This window comes from Phalacrocorax carbo, chromosome 3 (genome assembly GCF_963921805.1).
Source record: "Phalacrocorax carbo chromosome 3, bPhaCar2.1, whole genome shotgun sequence".
Lineage (NCBI taxonomy): Eukaryota > Metazoa > Chordata > Aves > Suliformes > Phalacrocoracidae > Phalacrocorax > Phalacrocorax carbo.
This window is the reverse complement of record NC_087515.1, coordinates 126951925-126970645: the sequence shown is the minus strand read 5'-3', so window position 1 is coordinate 126970645 and position 18721 is coordinate 126951925. Positions and strand designations below refer to the sequence as shown.

The window sequence follows — 18721 nt, the reverse complement described above, 5'->3', positions numbered from 1 at the left end:
TAGGTACTGCAGCAACTCATCAGAAGTATTTAGACATATAATTTTTCTATCAGAAGACATTTTTCAGCAAAGCACATGACTGGCATCTGGATCCAGTCTAGCTTCAATGCACAGGTACAGAGTGTGCTCCGTAACACAGGTTTAAAATGAGTTCCTACAGAATAAACTCTGATGATAAACTGAAATAGCAATGGTTTTACCATAACGTCATTCAAACATTTACATTATTCTTTCCATTTCAGGTGAGGCTTATTTTTTCTCCCCTCTTCTAGCTTAGGCGGTTCAGTAACCTGATCAATAAAAAGCAGCAATACATACTTGAGGGAGCTCAGCAGAAACAATCATCACTTTACAGAACAGGGCCATGCTTGAAGTGCGACTTCTACACAGAGATGCAACAGAGCTGTACAGGCAAAGCCAGCAATACAGGAAAATCTCATAGCACTGTTTTCACAAACATGAATTTCCTGTGAACTGTTTTGTGCCCACATAACACCCATATGGATGTTGAGAGAGGCAGACTTCCCTTTCTTCTGGATGTCAGCTATGAGTCTCGGGGATACAAACACTCTTTCCCTTCCCCCACAACTTCCTGGAACGTTTCTGCGTTATGAAACGTCGCATAAATCTGTTCTCTGTAAAACAAAGCTGAACTAACATCTAACCTAGAAATTTCATTCTCAGTTAGTTTTATACGTCAATATGAACCCTTACCCGCATAGCAAGCCGTTCCCCCGCAGTGTAAGGAGGTAACACAGCCAACTATGCCATTAGTGTTGTTTCCACACACTCCCATCCTAATCCGAATTGCTCCTAGCCCAAGCAGTTTTAACACAGCAGGAATTATTATAACGCCAGAAAAGATACAGAGAAGCAAAAGCACATGCAGTGTGATTAGCTTTCACCCATCTTCAGAGATGGTATTTCTTCCTTTAAATTGCTTTGCTGTCAAACAGCAACTGTACCCCACCACGCAAATGGTCCACTGAACTCAATATTCAATTTCTGGCTGTGTCCAAAGGCTGGTATTTCAAGCAAGATGCGTGAACAACTGGGGACACACACACACAAAACGCTGCCTGAGATGAGGCAGTTCTCCAGGCCGTTCTTACCTAATATCAGCCAAGATCCTGGTGTATTTTCAAGAAAATGTGTGCATTTTTCCATGACTATATACCAGTAATTGCCTCTCACTGTCGTCTTGGGGCAAGGAGTTCTGCAGATTAGTTCCATATATGGCATCGCATTCATACGTTTTCCTCATTTTCTGATTACACACATTCTTTCCTAAGGTAGAAAAAGTGAAGTGTGCACCCCTAGGTGCTCCTGCTATCATATATTTTTAAAAGTCACAGCGTTAACCTGGTTACTTCTACCACTCTGGTCTTCCAGTTCATATTTATACACCCATACAAGAACACCTACATAATCACATCAGATTTCCCCTCTAGGCATCTTGATTGTCTGCATGCTGCTCTGGAAGATATGAGGAGAATCGATTTAATTGCGCAAAAATTGTAAGATGCTATAACCTGGATAAACAGGATCATTCTATTTTCAACTTTTGCTAAACCTTCCTTTAACTGGGATTTTTGCCTGCTACTCCACATATATCACATATTTTAGCGAGTTGTACAAGTAACATATATGCTTCTTCCCGTCACAGAGAGATTATTTACTTATAATTGGTTAATGCAAGTTTTTCACTGGTTAAGGTTCATTTTCCCCAACCAACACGCTCCCTATTGATAATTTTTGCAAAAGAAATCTATTTACGTGCAAGTTCTGCCACCTCACTCTTCCGGCATTTCCCATGTAGTCAGCTACATTAAGATTAGCATTTTCCATTTTTATCAAGAGAGCACGAGACCCGTATTACTCCACACAGCAAGAGCTGATAAGTTGTGACTTATTTTCATCTTTCAGCCAGCTTTAAGGAAGGTTCGAGTCACAAGAGCATCACAGCCAGATGAAAGCTGGCTTCACCTGTGCTCCAGGCAGGCCAAATGCTGTGCAACTGCTACGGCTGTGCCGCTCAGCATGCTCACTGCTGCTGCCTCCGCGCTGGGCAGCACCATCACAAGGCTTCTGGCTAGCTGAGAGCAGGCAGAGGGAGCTTGTGTGGGCTTGCACAAACGCCCTATCCTGGCTTTCTGTAACTGAGCAAACAATAGGCGAAAACAGAATCTGATAAGATCATATTTAGTTCTAAATATATTTCCTGAGCTTGGCAAAAGCTCCGGACACTTCACCTATTATTTAATGTAGTATCTAGGCATTTTGTAAACTTTCCTGCTAAAGTAGGATACAAAGCTTGGCTCAGCAGATACCTTTTAATTCCCACGACCACAGCAGTAGTGTGTTAGAATTAATAAGCCCTTCCAATTCTTCGATTTTTTCAGAATTTAGAAGTCGCATGTGTTTTTTACCATCCATCCACTTCACACTTAACCCCTCAAAATGAGTGAACCAACAGTGCTCAGTCCTTGAGACTCCGATAATTGTTTCCCGGTACCATTTTTTCAACAGCTGAATCGTTGACAGCATTCTGTCTGTCTTAGTCCTAATCCTCATTTCTTCTTCAAAAGGATTAAAAGGTTCTTCAGCTTTATAAGAAAAAAAAAAGCTTCAGTCCAAAGATGAACTGTGGAAAGTTTTAACACACTGGGCCATTCATTTCAACCCAACCACTGCCTGAAGTCCATTACTCATCCGAAATCAGCATTTTATTACCTACATACTGCATAAGTAGGATTTATTTAATTGCTCTTTTTCACTAAATTCTGTATTGGTTTTACTCTGTCAACAATCTTTAAGTTCAAAAATGGAAGACATTTCTCTTTCTGAATATTATTAGTAATAGCCACCACAAGGTAAACATCATTTACCTACAGCTCTGCAAGGTGACCTTGTTTTAATTACAAGGAAAGTAGTCCAAAATTATTTCTCCCCACAACCTTTTTCAGGGCTGTCATTTGTCTCAGAAAGAAAGTGGGAATTGGAATGGTAGAAGGATCTTATAAAAGTATTCATTTATAAGTAAAATATACTTGGGCTTTGTCTAGTTCCTCATCAAAGCAGAAATGATCAAGCTCAGATGTTGCAAGGCAACAAACCCCCTCAAGTCTAAGACAACAGTCTGCCCATTCTCAGTTTCCGGAACTCCTTAAAAATAATCAAATGGAGTTTAAGTATCACAACTTCATGAGCAAAAACATTGGCTGGGTGGATATACAAAAGCAAACGGGTTTAAATACAGGAATAGATACCTTAAAAGCAAACCACTTTTAAAAAATATTTATAAAGATACTCAATAATTGAAATATCTACTACAAAGCACTAATTATAAAAATATTACAAAGGCTGGAAAGGAAAAACCCAGCCTGGTTTAACACACTTGTCAGCTGCCGGTAGCTGCACTCATTCCTTGGAACAGTTTTTAGCCTGTGCCAATCCTTGGAGTCTCGCTATTCTGCGAAACAAGAGGAAAAGCATCTAGAAACCACAAATTGTGGCAAAAGTACGTAGAAGTCAGCACCTCTTTCATTTTTAAGCATATTCTCTTAATAAAAAGGCTCAAAGGTGGTTTGTTGGGCAGATTTAAAAAATGCTTTGTTTTACAAATACGATGGTTCATTCACAGGCCTGTGCAGACTAATACACAACTGATTTCTGAGCTTGTCTCAGTTACACATGAATTACAGTTATGTCTGCAGTAGATAATAAAACTCCTTTGTCCGACCTGCCAAAAATAGTAATTTTTAAAGTCTTTTTAATAGGTCTTGTTTAGGAAATGTAAAACAAGAGCACAAGCAAACTGATAGGGAAAAAAAAAAAAAAGGCTATAAAGGAAGCTAGAGCAATTAGAGTCTATTTGGAGGTTTTCCAAAAAATTAATTCCTATAAACATTCCAATTGTTGCCTAGGACTTATCTATTCACTTCAATCAAAATGAGTTCACACCCTCTTTCAAGCCCTAGCCACCAAGTAATAGTGCTAAGAGTAACCTTTGCAGCACACAGTAAATTCCCTGTTGATAAAGAAACTTTAGCCTTGACCTTTGCCAGAGAGAGAAAGACAACTACATAAGGCAAACAAAAGAGTCGACAAGTCATGCTAATGATACTATTCATTTACAGGGAGTCCCTGGAGGTTCACACATCCTTGAGAGGGGAGATTTTGATTTAAAGAGGTCACTTGGGGAAATTTGTGACAAAACTCAAGGCTCTCTAGCAAATAATTTTGTGCAAGCAACCAAAGAAAAGGTTGACCATTTCCACACAGTATCATTTTCATTTTAATACGAGACCATCACGCAACCAAACCTGCCCCCCCCATAGCCCGAGGTCAGTAACAAAGCCTACCCAGCCTGGAGGTCATCCGATAGATTTTAGAATTGATCTCTTGTACGCGATCAGATTACCAAAACCTGCACAGCTCTATTAAGGATTGCTCAATAAAATAACCGCTGCATTTCTCTATCTTGGGAAAGGTTGTTTTGTGGTTAAGGAATAACTAACAGGAGGATGCTAGATCTTTGAAGTCGTATGAAAAGAGACTTCCTTTTTTGAGAGCCAGTGTTTTACACGCATTTATTAACCCTCAAGTCTCTAAAGAAATGTGTAATTAATATCTTCAGTTTGTAGACACAGGAGAAAGTGAGGGCAATCAGTTATCACCTGGATTTTGAGAACATTCCTTAATTTCTAAAGCAAAATTTGAAACAGCTAGAGACGCCCTTTTTCTGAAGACCTAGAAATGTTTCACTCGCCATTACATCAACGCAATTTGTTGTCTCCGACGGCCAGGTCCCACACACCTCAAGCTGGGTATGTACCAAAATATGGAATACATAAAGAGCATGTACATTTCTGACTCCTGTACACATTCATTCCCAGGTCCCACGGGAAACTGGAAGGAGGGGTGGGCGTATCACGTAGGAACTCCAAAGCCTGCTTCTCCTCTTTATCTCAGAGACAACAGAGAACAATACATCAGGTATTTGGTCAGGTATTTGCCATTTTAACTGATCTGACTGGCAGGGATTTTTTGCAGGCAGACAGACGTGTTTTGTAGATCTCTGGCCTGTGAGGACCACCTTGGGGAAACAGGGCAAATATGCACAACTGTGACGCAGGCTAATTCAGCCATTAAACTACTTATTTACACCTACCCATCTCCCAGACTTCGTTTCTACCAGAGGGGATGGAAGTGGGAAAAAATGCGTATTTCCAAAAGCCATCGGTTGTTTTTCCAAATGTCACTCCCTGCCAGAGCATGGCTGAGTCATGACAAGTGGGGATGTGACAGCCCAGATTTCTGTTTCTAAAATCCTTTTCCCAGTTCCACAACTGACCCTGGCATCTTAATGAGAAATGCAGCAAAGCTCTTATGATTTTCAAAGTTACCCTGTTTTGCAGACATCTCAAGAGAGCATTTACAATATTATTTACTTTTCTCTGTGTAATTAGAAGCACTCCAGGTTTGCCAGAATTCCTTCAGCTCACTTTAGCGCTAGACAAGTCTGACATCAAAATGAATTATTTCATAGCACAAGGCAAAGTTGTTGACGGTGGATTTGGAAAAAGAAGCAGAATCTCAGCATAAATTAACCCCCAAATTTAGGAGAACCATAACTAAAACTAACCTCTTCAGTGAGCTTATGTTTAAGATTCCTCTGACGGAGCTGCAGAAGCCAAGACAATTTAGCAGCAGCCTTTCTCAGGGGTATTACATGCTAGATGAGACCCTGTTCCAAATCCTCACTACTCCAACTATGTTTTTGAGATATGTTGTCTCACTGTTTGCAGGCAAACCTTTAGTGCAGTTAATGGGCCTCCACTTTTCCCTCTTCTATTAAATCACCCCATATAAATTTACTGTGCTTCCTGCTTAGATTAGCAATGGGTATTTGTGAAAATGCAAATGAAGCATTCTTCGGTCTGGCACGCTGGTTTCTCACACTAGGCTCACCATCTTGTCTGGGACGTCAACGCGACTGCCAACCGATTCCTCCCTTGCCAGGGGGCACGATTTGCATGATGTATTCTCTCATGGCTGCAGTACGAATATTTTTTTAAACATGTAATAGGGAGTATCAACTACGCAGCATTTGATTGGTTGCCATGTTTTAGGGAAACTATGAATAACATTCTTAATACAGCTGTGCCTGACTAGGCTTCCGGGAATCTCTTTATCATGCCATTTTTAGCAGTTTTAAAGGCTCAGATCAACACAGATATTTGGCAGCAAAACAATACACATGTTTCTGGAGGAGGCAGATATTGATACAAACAAAGCCACCCACCACACACAGCCTGTTTGATTTTAAGTAACTTATTAAAGCTCCAGACCCACTGACTGTATGCAATAAGTCTTTCAGCTGATGACAGTAGAAAGTACATATTGCACCTGATGATCTCTGGTTTTCCATTTGCTACCACTTGGGTTTGAGAAGTTTAAATTATCAGAGATCACTTCTACTGACCATTGACATACAGTTCGGCTTTACATGACAAAGCTATGATATGTTGCATTTAAACAAAGCTCTTCTACGTGTTTAACTGAATTTTTCTCATTTTTGTCACCCCTAAGACCACTTTTTTTTTCTTCCAGAAAACAGATTATGATTGACTGTAGATGTCCAGTAACGGGCTTCTGCCTTTTCCTGCACGCTGTTATTTTGATTCATGCATACATTTTTTTCATTTCCTCCCCTTGCAAACAAGCAATAAATTAAGTAGTCACAACCTTAACCCTACGAATTGTTACAGGACTTTTCAGTTTCACAGTAGTTTAACAAACTGATGCCAGTTCTGGCATAAATTGGCCCCTACCCTTAGCCACCTTTCAAAGTATTTTTGATGCATGTAATGCCCCACTGCCAAGATGCTCCTAGAGCTGTCTAGCTCTAGGCACTAAACACCTCTCCAGCATGTTCCCATTCCCCTTCTTACACAATGAATACAAGCCCATTACGAGAAAATGATTGTGAAGATTAATTTCATTTCAAAATGACACACTGTGCCCCACTCAAATTATTTTGCAGATTTAAATTTCTCCTGTTCCATAATAGCACATGAGAAGAAATGAAACAGTTGACAGACCCATTAATTGCTAACACATGGTTTAGAGCAGGAAGCAAATGCGGTAAGCACTAGGTTTTCAAAGCAGCTTCCCAGCATGGTAAAATCAGCCTTATTTTATAGATGATGGCAATTACATTGCAGAAAGAATATATATCCTTTTTTTTTAAACTGAAAGCCCTCTGTCAAGGCCTACATTTCCCAGTTGTTAGCCTCATATTTGATTTATGAAACCTGACCTTCCTAATTCAAAAATCTTACCTGGCATCTCCTTTTGAAAGGTTGGTGTTTACGGGATGAAGAATAACCTTGTTTGCATCCACATCCACCACACATTTTGTATGCAGATCAAGCTCTATAAAGAAATGAGAAAGTGTCAAGCGCTGCTCCTAAAGCACTAGGATTATATACACCATTACTTCCTCCAGACACCAAATTTATTCATGCAGTCTGACAGCCACCCATCAGCTAGAGAATAGAAACAGGACTATTGCCAAATTCCACTTCTAGAGATATTCTGATGGGATGGATCCTGTCCAGCTTTAAAGCATGCACTCTTTTCAAAACAAGAAAGAGCACTTAGGTTTCACTGAAGGACAATCAGCATACACAAGGCCGTATGAAATTTCTTCTGGGGAAAGAACCATTAGGCACGGTACCACTTTGACAGCTCTTCTTATTGCTCTCTCAACGCCTCACACGCTCGGAGGGAAAGCTGCCCCTACCATCTGCAGCACATTTTCCCCGGCCACTGCTGCGATGCTGCAGCATGCCATGCCAGCTGTCAGTCCCGGGACACCTGCTCGGAGAAATTCAAGTCCCATCAAAAAAAATTTAGGTGCGAGTGTGTAGAAAAGGGTTGATCCTTCCCCACACGCTCCCGGTCAGCTGGAAAGCCCAACTCTTCCAAATGACGCTAAGCAATGGGGTATATACTATGAGTAATAAGAATATTTGGAATGTATGAGAATTCTCAGCCATGGAGGCGGAGAAAACAAAATAAAAGCTTTAGATAAACTGACAACCATCCAAGGTATCCACCCAATGACAAATGGAGTTAGATATTAAAAAAAAAAAAGCACACAACCACTTGCAATCAAAGTCACTGCCTGCAGACATGGGGGCCTAGACTTAAACAAGTCCAGTCCTATGTTCGTACACCCTGATGCTGAACCTGGAAAGCGCAGCCAAGTGCCGATACCTATAAACATGATGCGCTAATCATGGCACTCCACAACGCCCTCGCACGCTGCAATGACGAGGGGCTCCACTGAATAACCTCCATACAAGCTTCAACACCTCAGCTGAATCACCGAAATATGCTCGTGTCTAATCATGTTAATTATAATCCTCACCCTCCGTCATCTCTGCTCTTTCCTCGTCACCTGTACTTGCTCTTTCACCTTACAGCACCTTATAAACCTGGACTGCAAATCTCTCAGGCAAAGACCACAGGTCTTAATTATTGTACAGGACCTTGCAGGCTTCTTGCTACTGTTAAATAACATAACAAGAGGAAGTCTCTTTCACTGACATTTTTGAAATTTTTTGCTACTTGAAACACAACAAAGAAAGCCAAAGCTCAAGATGACTGGTCATAGCAGGCAGTCCCACGAAACACAATCCTTCTGAGCAGAACTCCTCCTCTGTTATTAAACTGTGCTTTTGAAGGAAGAGATGGACAAGTTTCAGAAGCTAGTGTTTATTTTAATTTCTCTCCACACCCTGAAAGCCAATTTACCTATCATTAATATGCACTACAGGCTGGCTTAGATGAAATTATATTCTTCATACATCCCATATCCGACAAGCCACCTTATCTTGGGCTGGCTGGTTAAGGATTAACGTTCTGTATTGCAGTGACCTGCTTCTCTTCAACTACTGAAGAAGGTTTTTAGGTGCTACTCCCTTATGCAAAGTGTGAGGTATGTGCACGCTGTATATAAGCAGTATGGTCTCTATCACTTTTTTAATCCATCTCTTGACAGAGAATGCTGATGGCAGGTTTTGCATCCATGACTGCCCACTGAACTCAAGGTCTTGCTAATATTCATTAAATCTGTTTGTGAAATACCTTTAAGAAAGCACATAGGCAGGATATAAGTCACATGACCTCAAAGGAGAAAAAGGAAGATTCAAAGCCAATTTGTCATGTACAACACACCTTGTCTGATGATCGTCATCACAGAGGTAACGTTAAAGTCCCTCACCTAGGCGTCCTGCAGGCAGGGCACAGCAGTTTCGGAAGACCTGGTGAGCCAGCCTAAGAGCTACTGCCAAACAAGGAAGCCTCAGTCCTTCCTTCTGGCTACCTGGGCCTGTTGCTCACCTCCCACCACTACTGTGCTCATCAGACTCCTCTGTAAGTCACTTTAAGTTACTTCAGTGGCAGAAAAACTACCCAACATGAAAAACTGATGTATTCAGACACAGAAAGTTCTATCAGCCCAGTGAAAGGTCTGAAGAACATCGAAGGCCATGCAAACAAGTGGTAGACCAGTGGGGAGGGGAGGAGGTGGAAGAGTGAGACCTCGCAGCGGACATGAACTGCTATATCAGCCCATGGTGTCCCATGAAGTAAATCCCAAAGAAACTGTTATATTCAGCCTCTAAACTAGGTTATGTATCTAGCCAGCCTCCAGGCTACTTATCCCAGTTACCTTGGCAAAAGACTCAAATTGCAACTCTCCTCTTAGCTGAAGAAACAGTTTAAATTCTGCTTTAGTAGCACATAATATGCTTTCTACAAGTTCTGGCTCCATTACAAAGCATGTTCTTTGACTCATTTCTGATTTCTTCAATGTTTCCCGTAGGTTGAGAGATGAATCTTATATTAGCCACTACTGAAAGTCATATCATAATTCCCACCTCATTAAGTTTTTAATATTACTAAAGCTGGTTAGCCCTACAGACGAATTATCTTCCTGCTGTTTTGCATATGATCACACATGGACTCCACCCTTACTTTTACAAGTTTCAGTGTCTCCTGGGTAAGCAGTGTACTTGCTGCCCTGAACAACGAGCAAAATTACGACGCATCAAGATAAGATGTTAAACATGCACATCCATAAACACCACTTGGTGCATCTTGTATTAAGGACTCCTTTGTCAAGGCTTGGTATTATTCGTTTTTTCAACTATACAGTTTTGGGGTTTTTTCAGGCAGCACAAAATTTAGGAGAAGTTAAAAGATGACAGAAGTGGCTCACTGTCAAACTTTGGAGATTTATCAAAAATCTTGTAGCTCAACAACATTTAAAATCTCACCTATTATTATTGCTAACCTGCTTCTTACCTTCAGTGATTACCAAGCAAACACAATCAACTACTCATTTGCTTCATCAAATCAAGAAACTAATCAGCTAATTGCTTTTTGAAAAATTAACACTCAAACTCTCAACATCTCAAGAAACATTTATTGCAGGGGAGGAAAACCTCTGTTGTAGCTTCGGAGTAAGAGAGCTGCAAAGTCCATAATAAAAGGGTAACACGTATCTTAGTCACTTTTCCACATCTACATTCCACAGCTGCGGAAGCGTTAAGCAAAGCTGGGCCGAGTACAGGAGTATCATTCAGCTGTGCGCGCCCAAGCTACTCGGAGAGGCTCTCAGGTAACTTTTTACTTTACTTGTGATACTGGAAGGCAGGGCTTGAAGGAGGCCGTTCTCCTTCCCATTTCCCTTGATTTTTCAACTCCTCACAAAAATGTCCTAAGCCAATAAAAACTGGGATTCAAGCGACGCAGATCTTTGCTGAAACCACACTCGTGTAAATCCTAAATGACTACACCTTTCATAAGCCTTATAGGTGTTGTACAAAGAATTCACACCACCCATGTACACTTTGGGCTTTTCACTAGCCTAAGAAATTTGGTGTGATTCAAACAGGGTGGGAAAAGTCAGTAAGCAGGAGAGAGCAAGAAAAACCAGGAGCAGCAATGGCAGGTTCAGCAGGCACTGGTATATTCCCAACAACAGGTAGGGGTTACATTCCCTCTGTAACAGCAGTCACGCACCTGGTAATCATAAGCTCAACATAGCAGAGTTTCCACAACAGCGTTAGGAAACGCTAGCAAAGGTGCAACTTTAAAATAGACTAAACAGGTTTGGGGCAGAGACAGAGAGTGGATGTGAATCCTGGAGGAAGAAGAGAAGAGTATTTTGGGAAACCTCCACCTTCATTTATGGACCAGTTAGGGAACTGTCTTCATAGATTAGCTGCAACTAGAGACAACAGTGGTTGGATAATGATGTACCCAACTCACTTCAGCAGAGGTGCAGAATCAAGCCGGCTGCCTCAGGTGGCACAACGAAAACATCTGAACTGCCATGGGGTGGTTCTGGAGCCTTTTCAAACACTACCCTAAAAAGTCATCCCACCGTTAAGGTTACTGTATTTCAGAACCAAACAAAATGACCCTAAAGAGAGCTTTTACAGGGAAGTTTGAAATAATCTTAAAATGAAAGATGATATGGTAAATAAGCTTGTCTGCAGTTTATTAAACTAGTGGTTGGGACCAGGGCATCATAACAGCTTTTAGTACAACAGCCACGGTAGCTGCAGAGTCTGTTACAACTTACGTGACCTTCCATATTTTCCTCTATATATACTCTATTTTTTTCACATTGTATAAGATGAATTAAGGGAAAGCATTTCCCTATTCATCAACAGCCTTTATTTCCATATAATTTTTTCCATCAGATTTCAATGGAAGAAATTAGTTTCTGATGGTTGACAGTTTTTCAGCCCTTTTGAATATCACTGGGCCCCAAACCCCACTGAAACAAAGATGTGAACCTGCTGTTATGACACAGGTCAAATAAAATTTGTGACAGATTCTTCCTGGTCCCACCCCCAGGTTTAGGGCAGCTGTACCGAGACCTAAGGACCCCCTGGAGACAGGACATTAAGCTCAATAGTGTCACCAGGAACAAGCTTGGCTGCTCTTGTAGAGTTTCAGAAAAAGCTAACTGAAGTATAAAAGATAATACGTGAAAGGTTTAAAGTGCCTGTACTAAGCTCATAAGCCAAAACTGGCCACAAATACAAAAGCTCAAAATAATCTCCTGTAAAGACAGATGATATAAATTTTGTATTTGAAATTGCCAGTAGATTTTCAGGAGATTAACATTCTCCAGAAGGTCAGAACTGGAATGTTGTGGCCTGAGCCTTCAATTACATTAAGAAATTGCAGTTGTTTTCTTGTACCTTTCCTGGTCTAAAACAGTAAATGGCAATAACACTGAGAAATGTTTAAATAGTAACTAAAAATATTTAAACGTTAATTTATCACACAGATTAAACGAATGCCACCTAAAAAAAAGAGGCTGTTTGGTTTTTTTGGTTTTGTTTTAAAGAAATCTGAAAGCAAGTTCAAAAACAACAGGTCCTCAAGTTTCCCTGCCAATGTTTGTTGCCTTAGAGTGACTTTTCTCTTTGACATTTGCTATGTAAAAGCCAACACAAATAAAGGAAAACCTAACTGACTAGATGAGAGAGTGTGAAAGTAACTTGCATCTAACAGACAATGCTAAGAGCTTAAATAGAAAATAATTATAAGACATAGTAACTGATACGTTCCGGACAAAAAGAGAGTAATTTGACTTGTCCCTTAAGTCTTTCAAGCTCCTCTGCTATATATATGAACTGTGCAAATACCATTCATGAAATTTTTAGTGTGCAGCAATTAAAGATCATTAAATATGTATGACAGCATCTGGAAGAGCACACAATACACCTCATCATCAAGATTAGATAGGTCAGCTCAAACTCACGAGCACACTGAACGCAAGCAAGCGCTCCTCACGTGTTAACACTACATTGTCCAAATGGTAAAAAACATATTCTATCTTCTGCTGTTACGTTTTCTGCAAGAAAAGAGCTCGCCAAGCGGCTTTAGTAAAGGCTCTCCGTGTGCCTGGACATTAACCTTACTCACAGTCAGTTCTGCTGCTGCGTGCACTGCTCAGCTCACAGAGACTAAGTAAATAAATCAGTCTGGTGACCTTCTGATGCAGCAAAGGGCTCTGAGGAAGTTCAATGCACAACTCGGTGCTGCTGCTTTGTTTCAGGCTTCAGAGTTAACAGGAATGAAACACAATCGTGTTTGCTCTGCCACCAACCACCCAAAAGCCAAGGCAGAACTATTCACTGTTCATCTGATCTTCTGTCGACTTCAGGAGGAGCAAGCAAACGTGAAACCAGAGCGGCAAGGTAATCTCATACTGCACTTCAGGCAGTCTCTAAAGGTGTAATTAGCACAAGAATTGTTTGCCTTTGTGGCATCCTCCTTGGACTGACTGGGAGTCTTGCTGGTTCCCTGAAAGTGGAGAGTAATCTTGTAACACCTCAGGAGTTCTTAAAATACAATTGCCTCAGTGAGGAAGGCAAGAGGAAGGACTAACCCTACATGCCTTACCCATTTGTGGCCGTATCTCTAGGTTAATCCTGACCGTACTACAAACACTATTTTGTAGGTTATCAATAATCACCAGGAAATATTAAACACTCTAGGCACTTGTTTATGACAAGGATAATGGTGAAGAAAAGTCTTGTGTTTTTGCATATTGCCATCAGGATACAACAGGTGCCATTTCATATACTCTAATACCATAATTAATTTTGTAAGACTGCTTGCACAAACTCCAATTTATAGAGAAATTGTTTCTGTTGTAATCTCCAGTGGGAAAACAAAAACACAAGAACAACCCCACCTCCTCCCCAAAACCAAAAACATTTTAAGTGACTGGAAATGCAACCTCCTCCAAAGAGTAGGAGGACATAAAATTAGCACCTAACACCACGGTCAGAGGCTTGCGCAGATACAGAAGCAAATTCCTTCCTTAGAAGCACTGGAGACAGGATCTTTATCATCAAAGCGCAAAAGGATCCCTGTTTAAACATAGAAACTAGTCTGGATGAATATACACATAAACATATTAGATATCTGAATGTATATTTACAGGCAATCCAGCTATTTAAACTGGAAGCCATCGGTCCCACACCAAATCCTACCAACAGTGTAACCTGGCAGAAGATGGGCTGCGGTCCCAGATGGTTTCGGCCCAGCCTGGCACACCCACACCACCACTCCCCACCTGCGCTGTGTAATGCCACCACCCAACTTTGTGCCAGCACGGTGACTTCTATTGCTCCTCAATAAAGTCATTCAAAGCACTAAACACATACCTTTTTTTTTTCTCCCCAGTAAGTTTCCTGCCTTTCCTGTTCAAACAGAAAAGCATTAACCCAAGCGAGATGTAGCAACACAACAGCAGTAGTTTTGACTGGCTTAAGGTGTCATCAGCCATACCCTCAAGCATAAGTCATATTCTTTTAGTACCGATAAAGGTGTTATACTTTCATTAACACTACACTGAATGGATTCAAAGGGACAGGGAAACACAAGGACTTAAATGTACTTATGGGATGCCTGTACACCAACATCACTTGAAAACAAAATATTCAGTAAGACAAATCTTAACTAAAAAGCCTTCATCTGTTTTTTGCTTTGCTTCACAGTGTGGCCTGAGCTTTGCACAGCATTTGCCTGAAATATAACGAATATCTGCTAAGTGAAGTCAAACACTGACAATATTCACAAAAGGAAATCCACTGCAACTCTAAAACACAACAGTGAAAGAACTTAGTGTTATCAAAAACCCATCAAAAAAACCCCAGCTTTAGTGAATGACAAACCAAGAAGAGAGAAGCTAAGAACTTTATCTAACAGAACAGCACTGAATTATTTAATTAATAGCATGCTGACTGAGATCCCAGTCTGCAAAGCATAAAGCAGGCAAAAAAGAAGTCACAATTGGTACCTACCAGAGCCTACAACTTCAGACACGATGCTGCAAGTGTGTTGATGTAAAAGTAGTTTTACAAACATGTGGCTTTCACACACAGTTTGTAGGATTGGGGTCTAATTCTGATGCAAAAAAAGTAACCTGGATGCAGAAAGACCAAGAAATCGAAGTACAGTGATTCCCCTCACTGCTAAAAATTAGTATTATAAACCTGGTCCCTAGGTCACCACTTTGCATCAGAATGAAGCAGGGCCCTCAACACTATCACCCTGAAATGCGAGTACTATGAATAACCAGCTATTTGGTATAGAAATCCCTTCAACATGCATGCAAGGAAACTATTACACTTTTATGAGCTGTATAAATTAGTAATAGTTAAACATACCGCTTTTATTAACCTAATAAACCCTCGCCTTAAGAAATTCATAATTCAAACACTAAAGACAACCACTACCACCGCCACAAGTAAACATAGAGTATTTCAAAGCTTAAATTCCAACAGTTGTAACCATCTGACAGGTTTGCAGTTTTAAGCCCTTCGGTGCAGAGGGAAGGAAAGAACATTACTCGTGATCCTGAAGAAAACAAATACTTGCTTCAGGTCCAAAGCCCCAGAACTTCATCCAAACACTGCTTAGAACAAAGTGCATATTAGAGCTTCCAAGAAAGCTGCCTCTGGCCTCAAAGCCTATTAAAAAAAAGCAAAGCCACAGAAGTCTTACAACTGGATGACTCTTCAGAAAATCAGTTACACAAATTCTTAAATTTAACATTAAATAGGTAAGAAAAATACTTTACTTCATATCACTGTTCGTTTTTATAAATTCTAGAAGCATCAGAAATATTACACGGAGGTAGAGGTGGTTTAGAACTGACCAAAACATCTGAACTGTGACAAATAATGTGCTCAAAAAAAAAAAAAATCCGGGACATTTTGTTTCAGGGAGAAAAAGGCATTGATCTTGTAGACTAGACTTACATGGAATTAGGTATTTCTCACAAAATAGGAGGATGCTTTAATAGCTGCAAAGCAGTTCTTACAGAGAGGAGGTACACGCCGACGGCCAAGCTGTGTGCCAAGGGCGTAGGGTTCAGGCCCCTCTTCTCTCTGAGGGAGAGCAAGGACTGATACTCAAGTGTCCCTCACTCCTGGATGAGCCTCCTAATAACCAGGCTTCAGCCACCCTCTCTAGTCCATAACATTTCTATACTTCTACAGAATAAAATAGTTGTGATACACTCTCCCATTCTCCCAGATTCGTGCAGCTCAGTGTTAGGATATTCCCCAGGAAGGCAGAAACCTCAAACAGATGCGCTGCTCTTAATCTATAATCTTCCATCATTTTTTCCCCTTTACTTCCACCACTTCTTTCCCACATATATTTTTTTGCAGAACTCGCTCCCTAGCTAGAAACAGCTTGAAGACCAGTACATGTGCACAAACTCGGGGCTGATATGTAGAACATACACCAGGAGGGAGAGGTGCATTATTCATCCTTAGAGATTCAAAAGTTGACTGAAGGAGGCCCTGTGCAACCTTCTCTAATCTGACCTGCTCTAGCCAGCAGGTTGGACTAGAAACCTCCAGAGGCCCCTTCCACCCTGAATTATTGTATAATCCCGGGGGTAAAGAACACAACCCAGTCAGAAGGTGTCTGGGTCACAGCCAAGGAAATGACCTACGACAGGAAAGTGACGTGAGCAAGAGGAAAGTCCGTGTCTACCCCTGAAACAAGGCACCATCGTTCAGCTGCTTTCCATCCCAGCTCCCACCAGCTTCTCTACACTATCGCTGATCTCCTCCCAGCCATTCTGCACAGGGATGGGTCCCTCCTCTGTTTTGAAAGCTGCTACCAGAAATGCACCAAAACGCAGGTTTTGGTCAAAACATCCTGTAACCCACATGATTGTAAGGGCATCAGCTCTGTCTCCTCTGTTTTAGATGCAGGACTTGAGAGCTCTTGCAAACTCAGTTTGACATTCCGCTGTTTTTGTTTTTAAAAGTATGGAAATACTGGATTCGATACTGTAACCTTTTTTTTCCCTTATCTATTTAAAGGAATTACACAGTTATTTTGTTTCAGATCATGTGGAAGACAAAGGGCTTCCCCCCCTTTTTGCTTCAGCTATTAAACTGACTTCACTCGATTCCCTTTCCCCAAAAGGAATTATTGGCATACTTCTGTGAGAATGTGGGGAAAAAAAAGCCACCCTACGCGTTTCTTGGATTTTTGCCTTCTTCACCTTCCCATTCCCTGGCTGAAGTTGCCTTCTCATACTCGCTTCCTCATAATCTAGAGCAAGTTTTTCTAATTAAGACAAGTAATAAACATTTAAACAGATGCCCAGACCACAGTCGGATTAACATAACCCTTAGGCAAGTTTTGCTGAGGGAAAAACGCCAAACCAACAAAAGAAAAAAAAAAGAAAAACATCTTTTCTTGTCAATTCGTGCTTCCCCTTCCATGTTTTCTGGTTTGTTTTTTTTTTTTTCTTTTGTCCTTACAGTGCCTTTGTCACCTGGTTAACTCCATCTCACTCAGTCACCGAGGGGTAAGACGAGAGGTTACAGAATTGAGGGCTGAATTGGCAGAGGGAAAAAATACAGAAAGAGGCTTTTTTTCCCCCTTAAAATCCCAGAAAGCAGGAAGAAGGAAGAGCTCTCCCGGAGGGAACAGGGCACAGCCCGGCTGCAGAGCAGGTGCAAGAGGTGTGGAGAGGGGGTGCATCCCGGGGGAACGGGGCAAAAAATATTTAAAAAAGCTATAAAACAGGGCGAGTTTGGGAAAAAGATGTCAGGGGAGGGGAGGCGAGGGAAGACAGCCGTTTCGCGAGAACTCGGCTTCTCCCACAAACCTACCTGTACCTACACACGCGTGCATAACAAATAAATATAGGCGTACGCACACCCCTACCGACATGTACACCTGTAAACACGCCCCCGCGCCGCGACACACACCTACAGACCCACACGCAGGCACACCTGCCCCTACAGACACCTGTGGGGACGGGCAGCCCCCGGCCTCCCGCCCCGCTCCGCTCCCCCCCGCCCGGGCCCGCTCCCCTCACACGCCCCCGAGGACGGCGGCGGCGGGAAGCGGCGTGAGGAGGGTCTCACCTCGCCGGTTCATGGGGCGGACGCGCACCGCCACCTTCACTTTGGAGTCCCCCATCGCGCCGCTCCGACCTCCCCGGCTCCCCCGTCCCTCCTCGGCTTCCGTCTGCGGAGGGACAGCCGGCGGCGCGGGGAGGAGCGCGGAGCGGGGCGGCGGGAGGGAGGCGCCCTGCCTGACCAACGTCCCGCCGGACTACAGCTCCCAGCGTGCACCGCGGCGGCCCGCCGGGAACGGGCGGGGCGGCGTGGCGCGGTGCACGCTGGGAGCTGTAGTCCTGCCCGCGGGCCCCGCCTGGAGGGGAAGCATTGCATGATGGGATATGTAGTCCTCCACAGTAGAGGGGTTTCATGAGGGGGTGCGCCCCAAATGGCGTTTGTTGTGTTGTACAACATGGCTCTGGCAGGGGACCCCAGGTCCTGCCACTCATCCCCTGGGTGGCTGCGGGTGAACCTCATCGCACCTCACTCCCTTCCTTCTGCGTTGGGCCAATTTTGGGGGAATACAGCAATATTTTGTGCCCAGCAGACAGCAGCATCACCGCCGAGACCAAAAACCTCACCACAAAATTTACTCTGGGTGTAACAAACCAAGACGGAATTGCTTTGCTGGTCTGCAGGGTTGACATCCGTTAGAAATCACGTTGCATCAAATACCATGAACCGTAACCCAAGGTATAAACCACGGTTCTAGGTGATGACCACATCTGGCTCCA

The 18721-nt window shown here is 42.3% G+C and overlaps 1 protein-coding gene across 4 annotated transcripts in view; it reads right to left on the bottom strand.

Moving 5' to 3' along the window:
• Positions 1-18134, bottom strand: part of KIF13B (kinesin family member 13B) — a 130836-nt gene extending 112702 nt beyond the window's left edge. For all 4 annotated transcript variants that reach the window (XM_064448275.1, XM_064448277.1, XM_064448276.1 and 1 more), the window contains exons 1-2: positions 18012-18134; positions 7347-7440 (exon numbers count right to left, since the gene is read on the bottom strand). In XM_064448275.1, coding sequence (XP_064304345.1) covers positions 7347-7440; positions 18012-18066 — 149 coding nt within the window. In that variant the 5' untranslated portion in view covers positions 18067-18134. The remainder of the gene's footprint in view (positions 1-7346; positions 7441-18011) is intronic.
• Between the last annotated feature and the right edge of the window lie 587 nt (positions 18135-18721).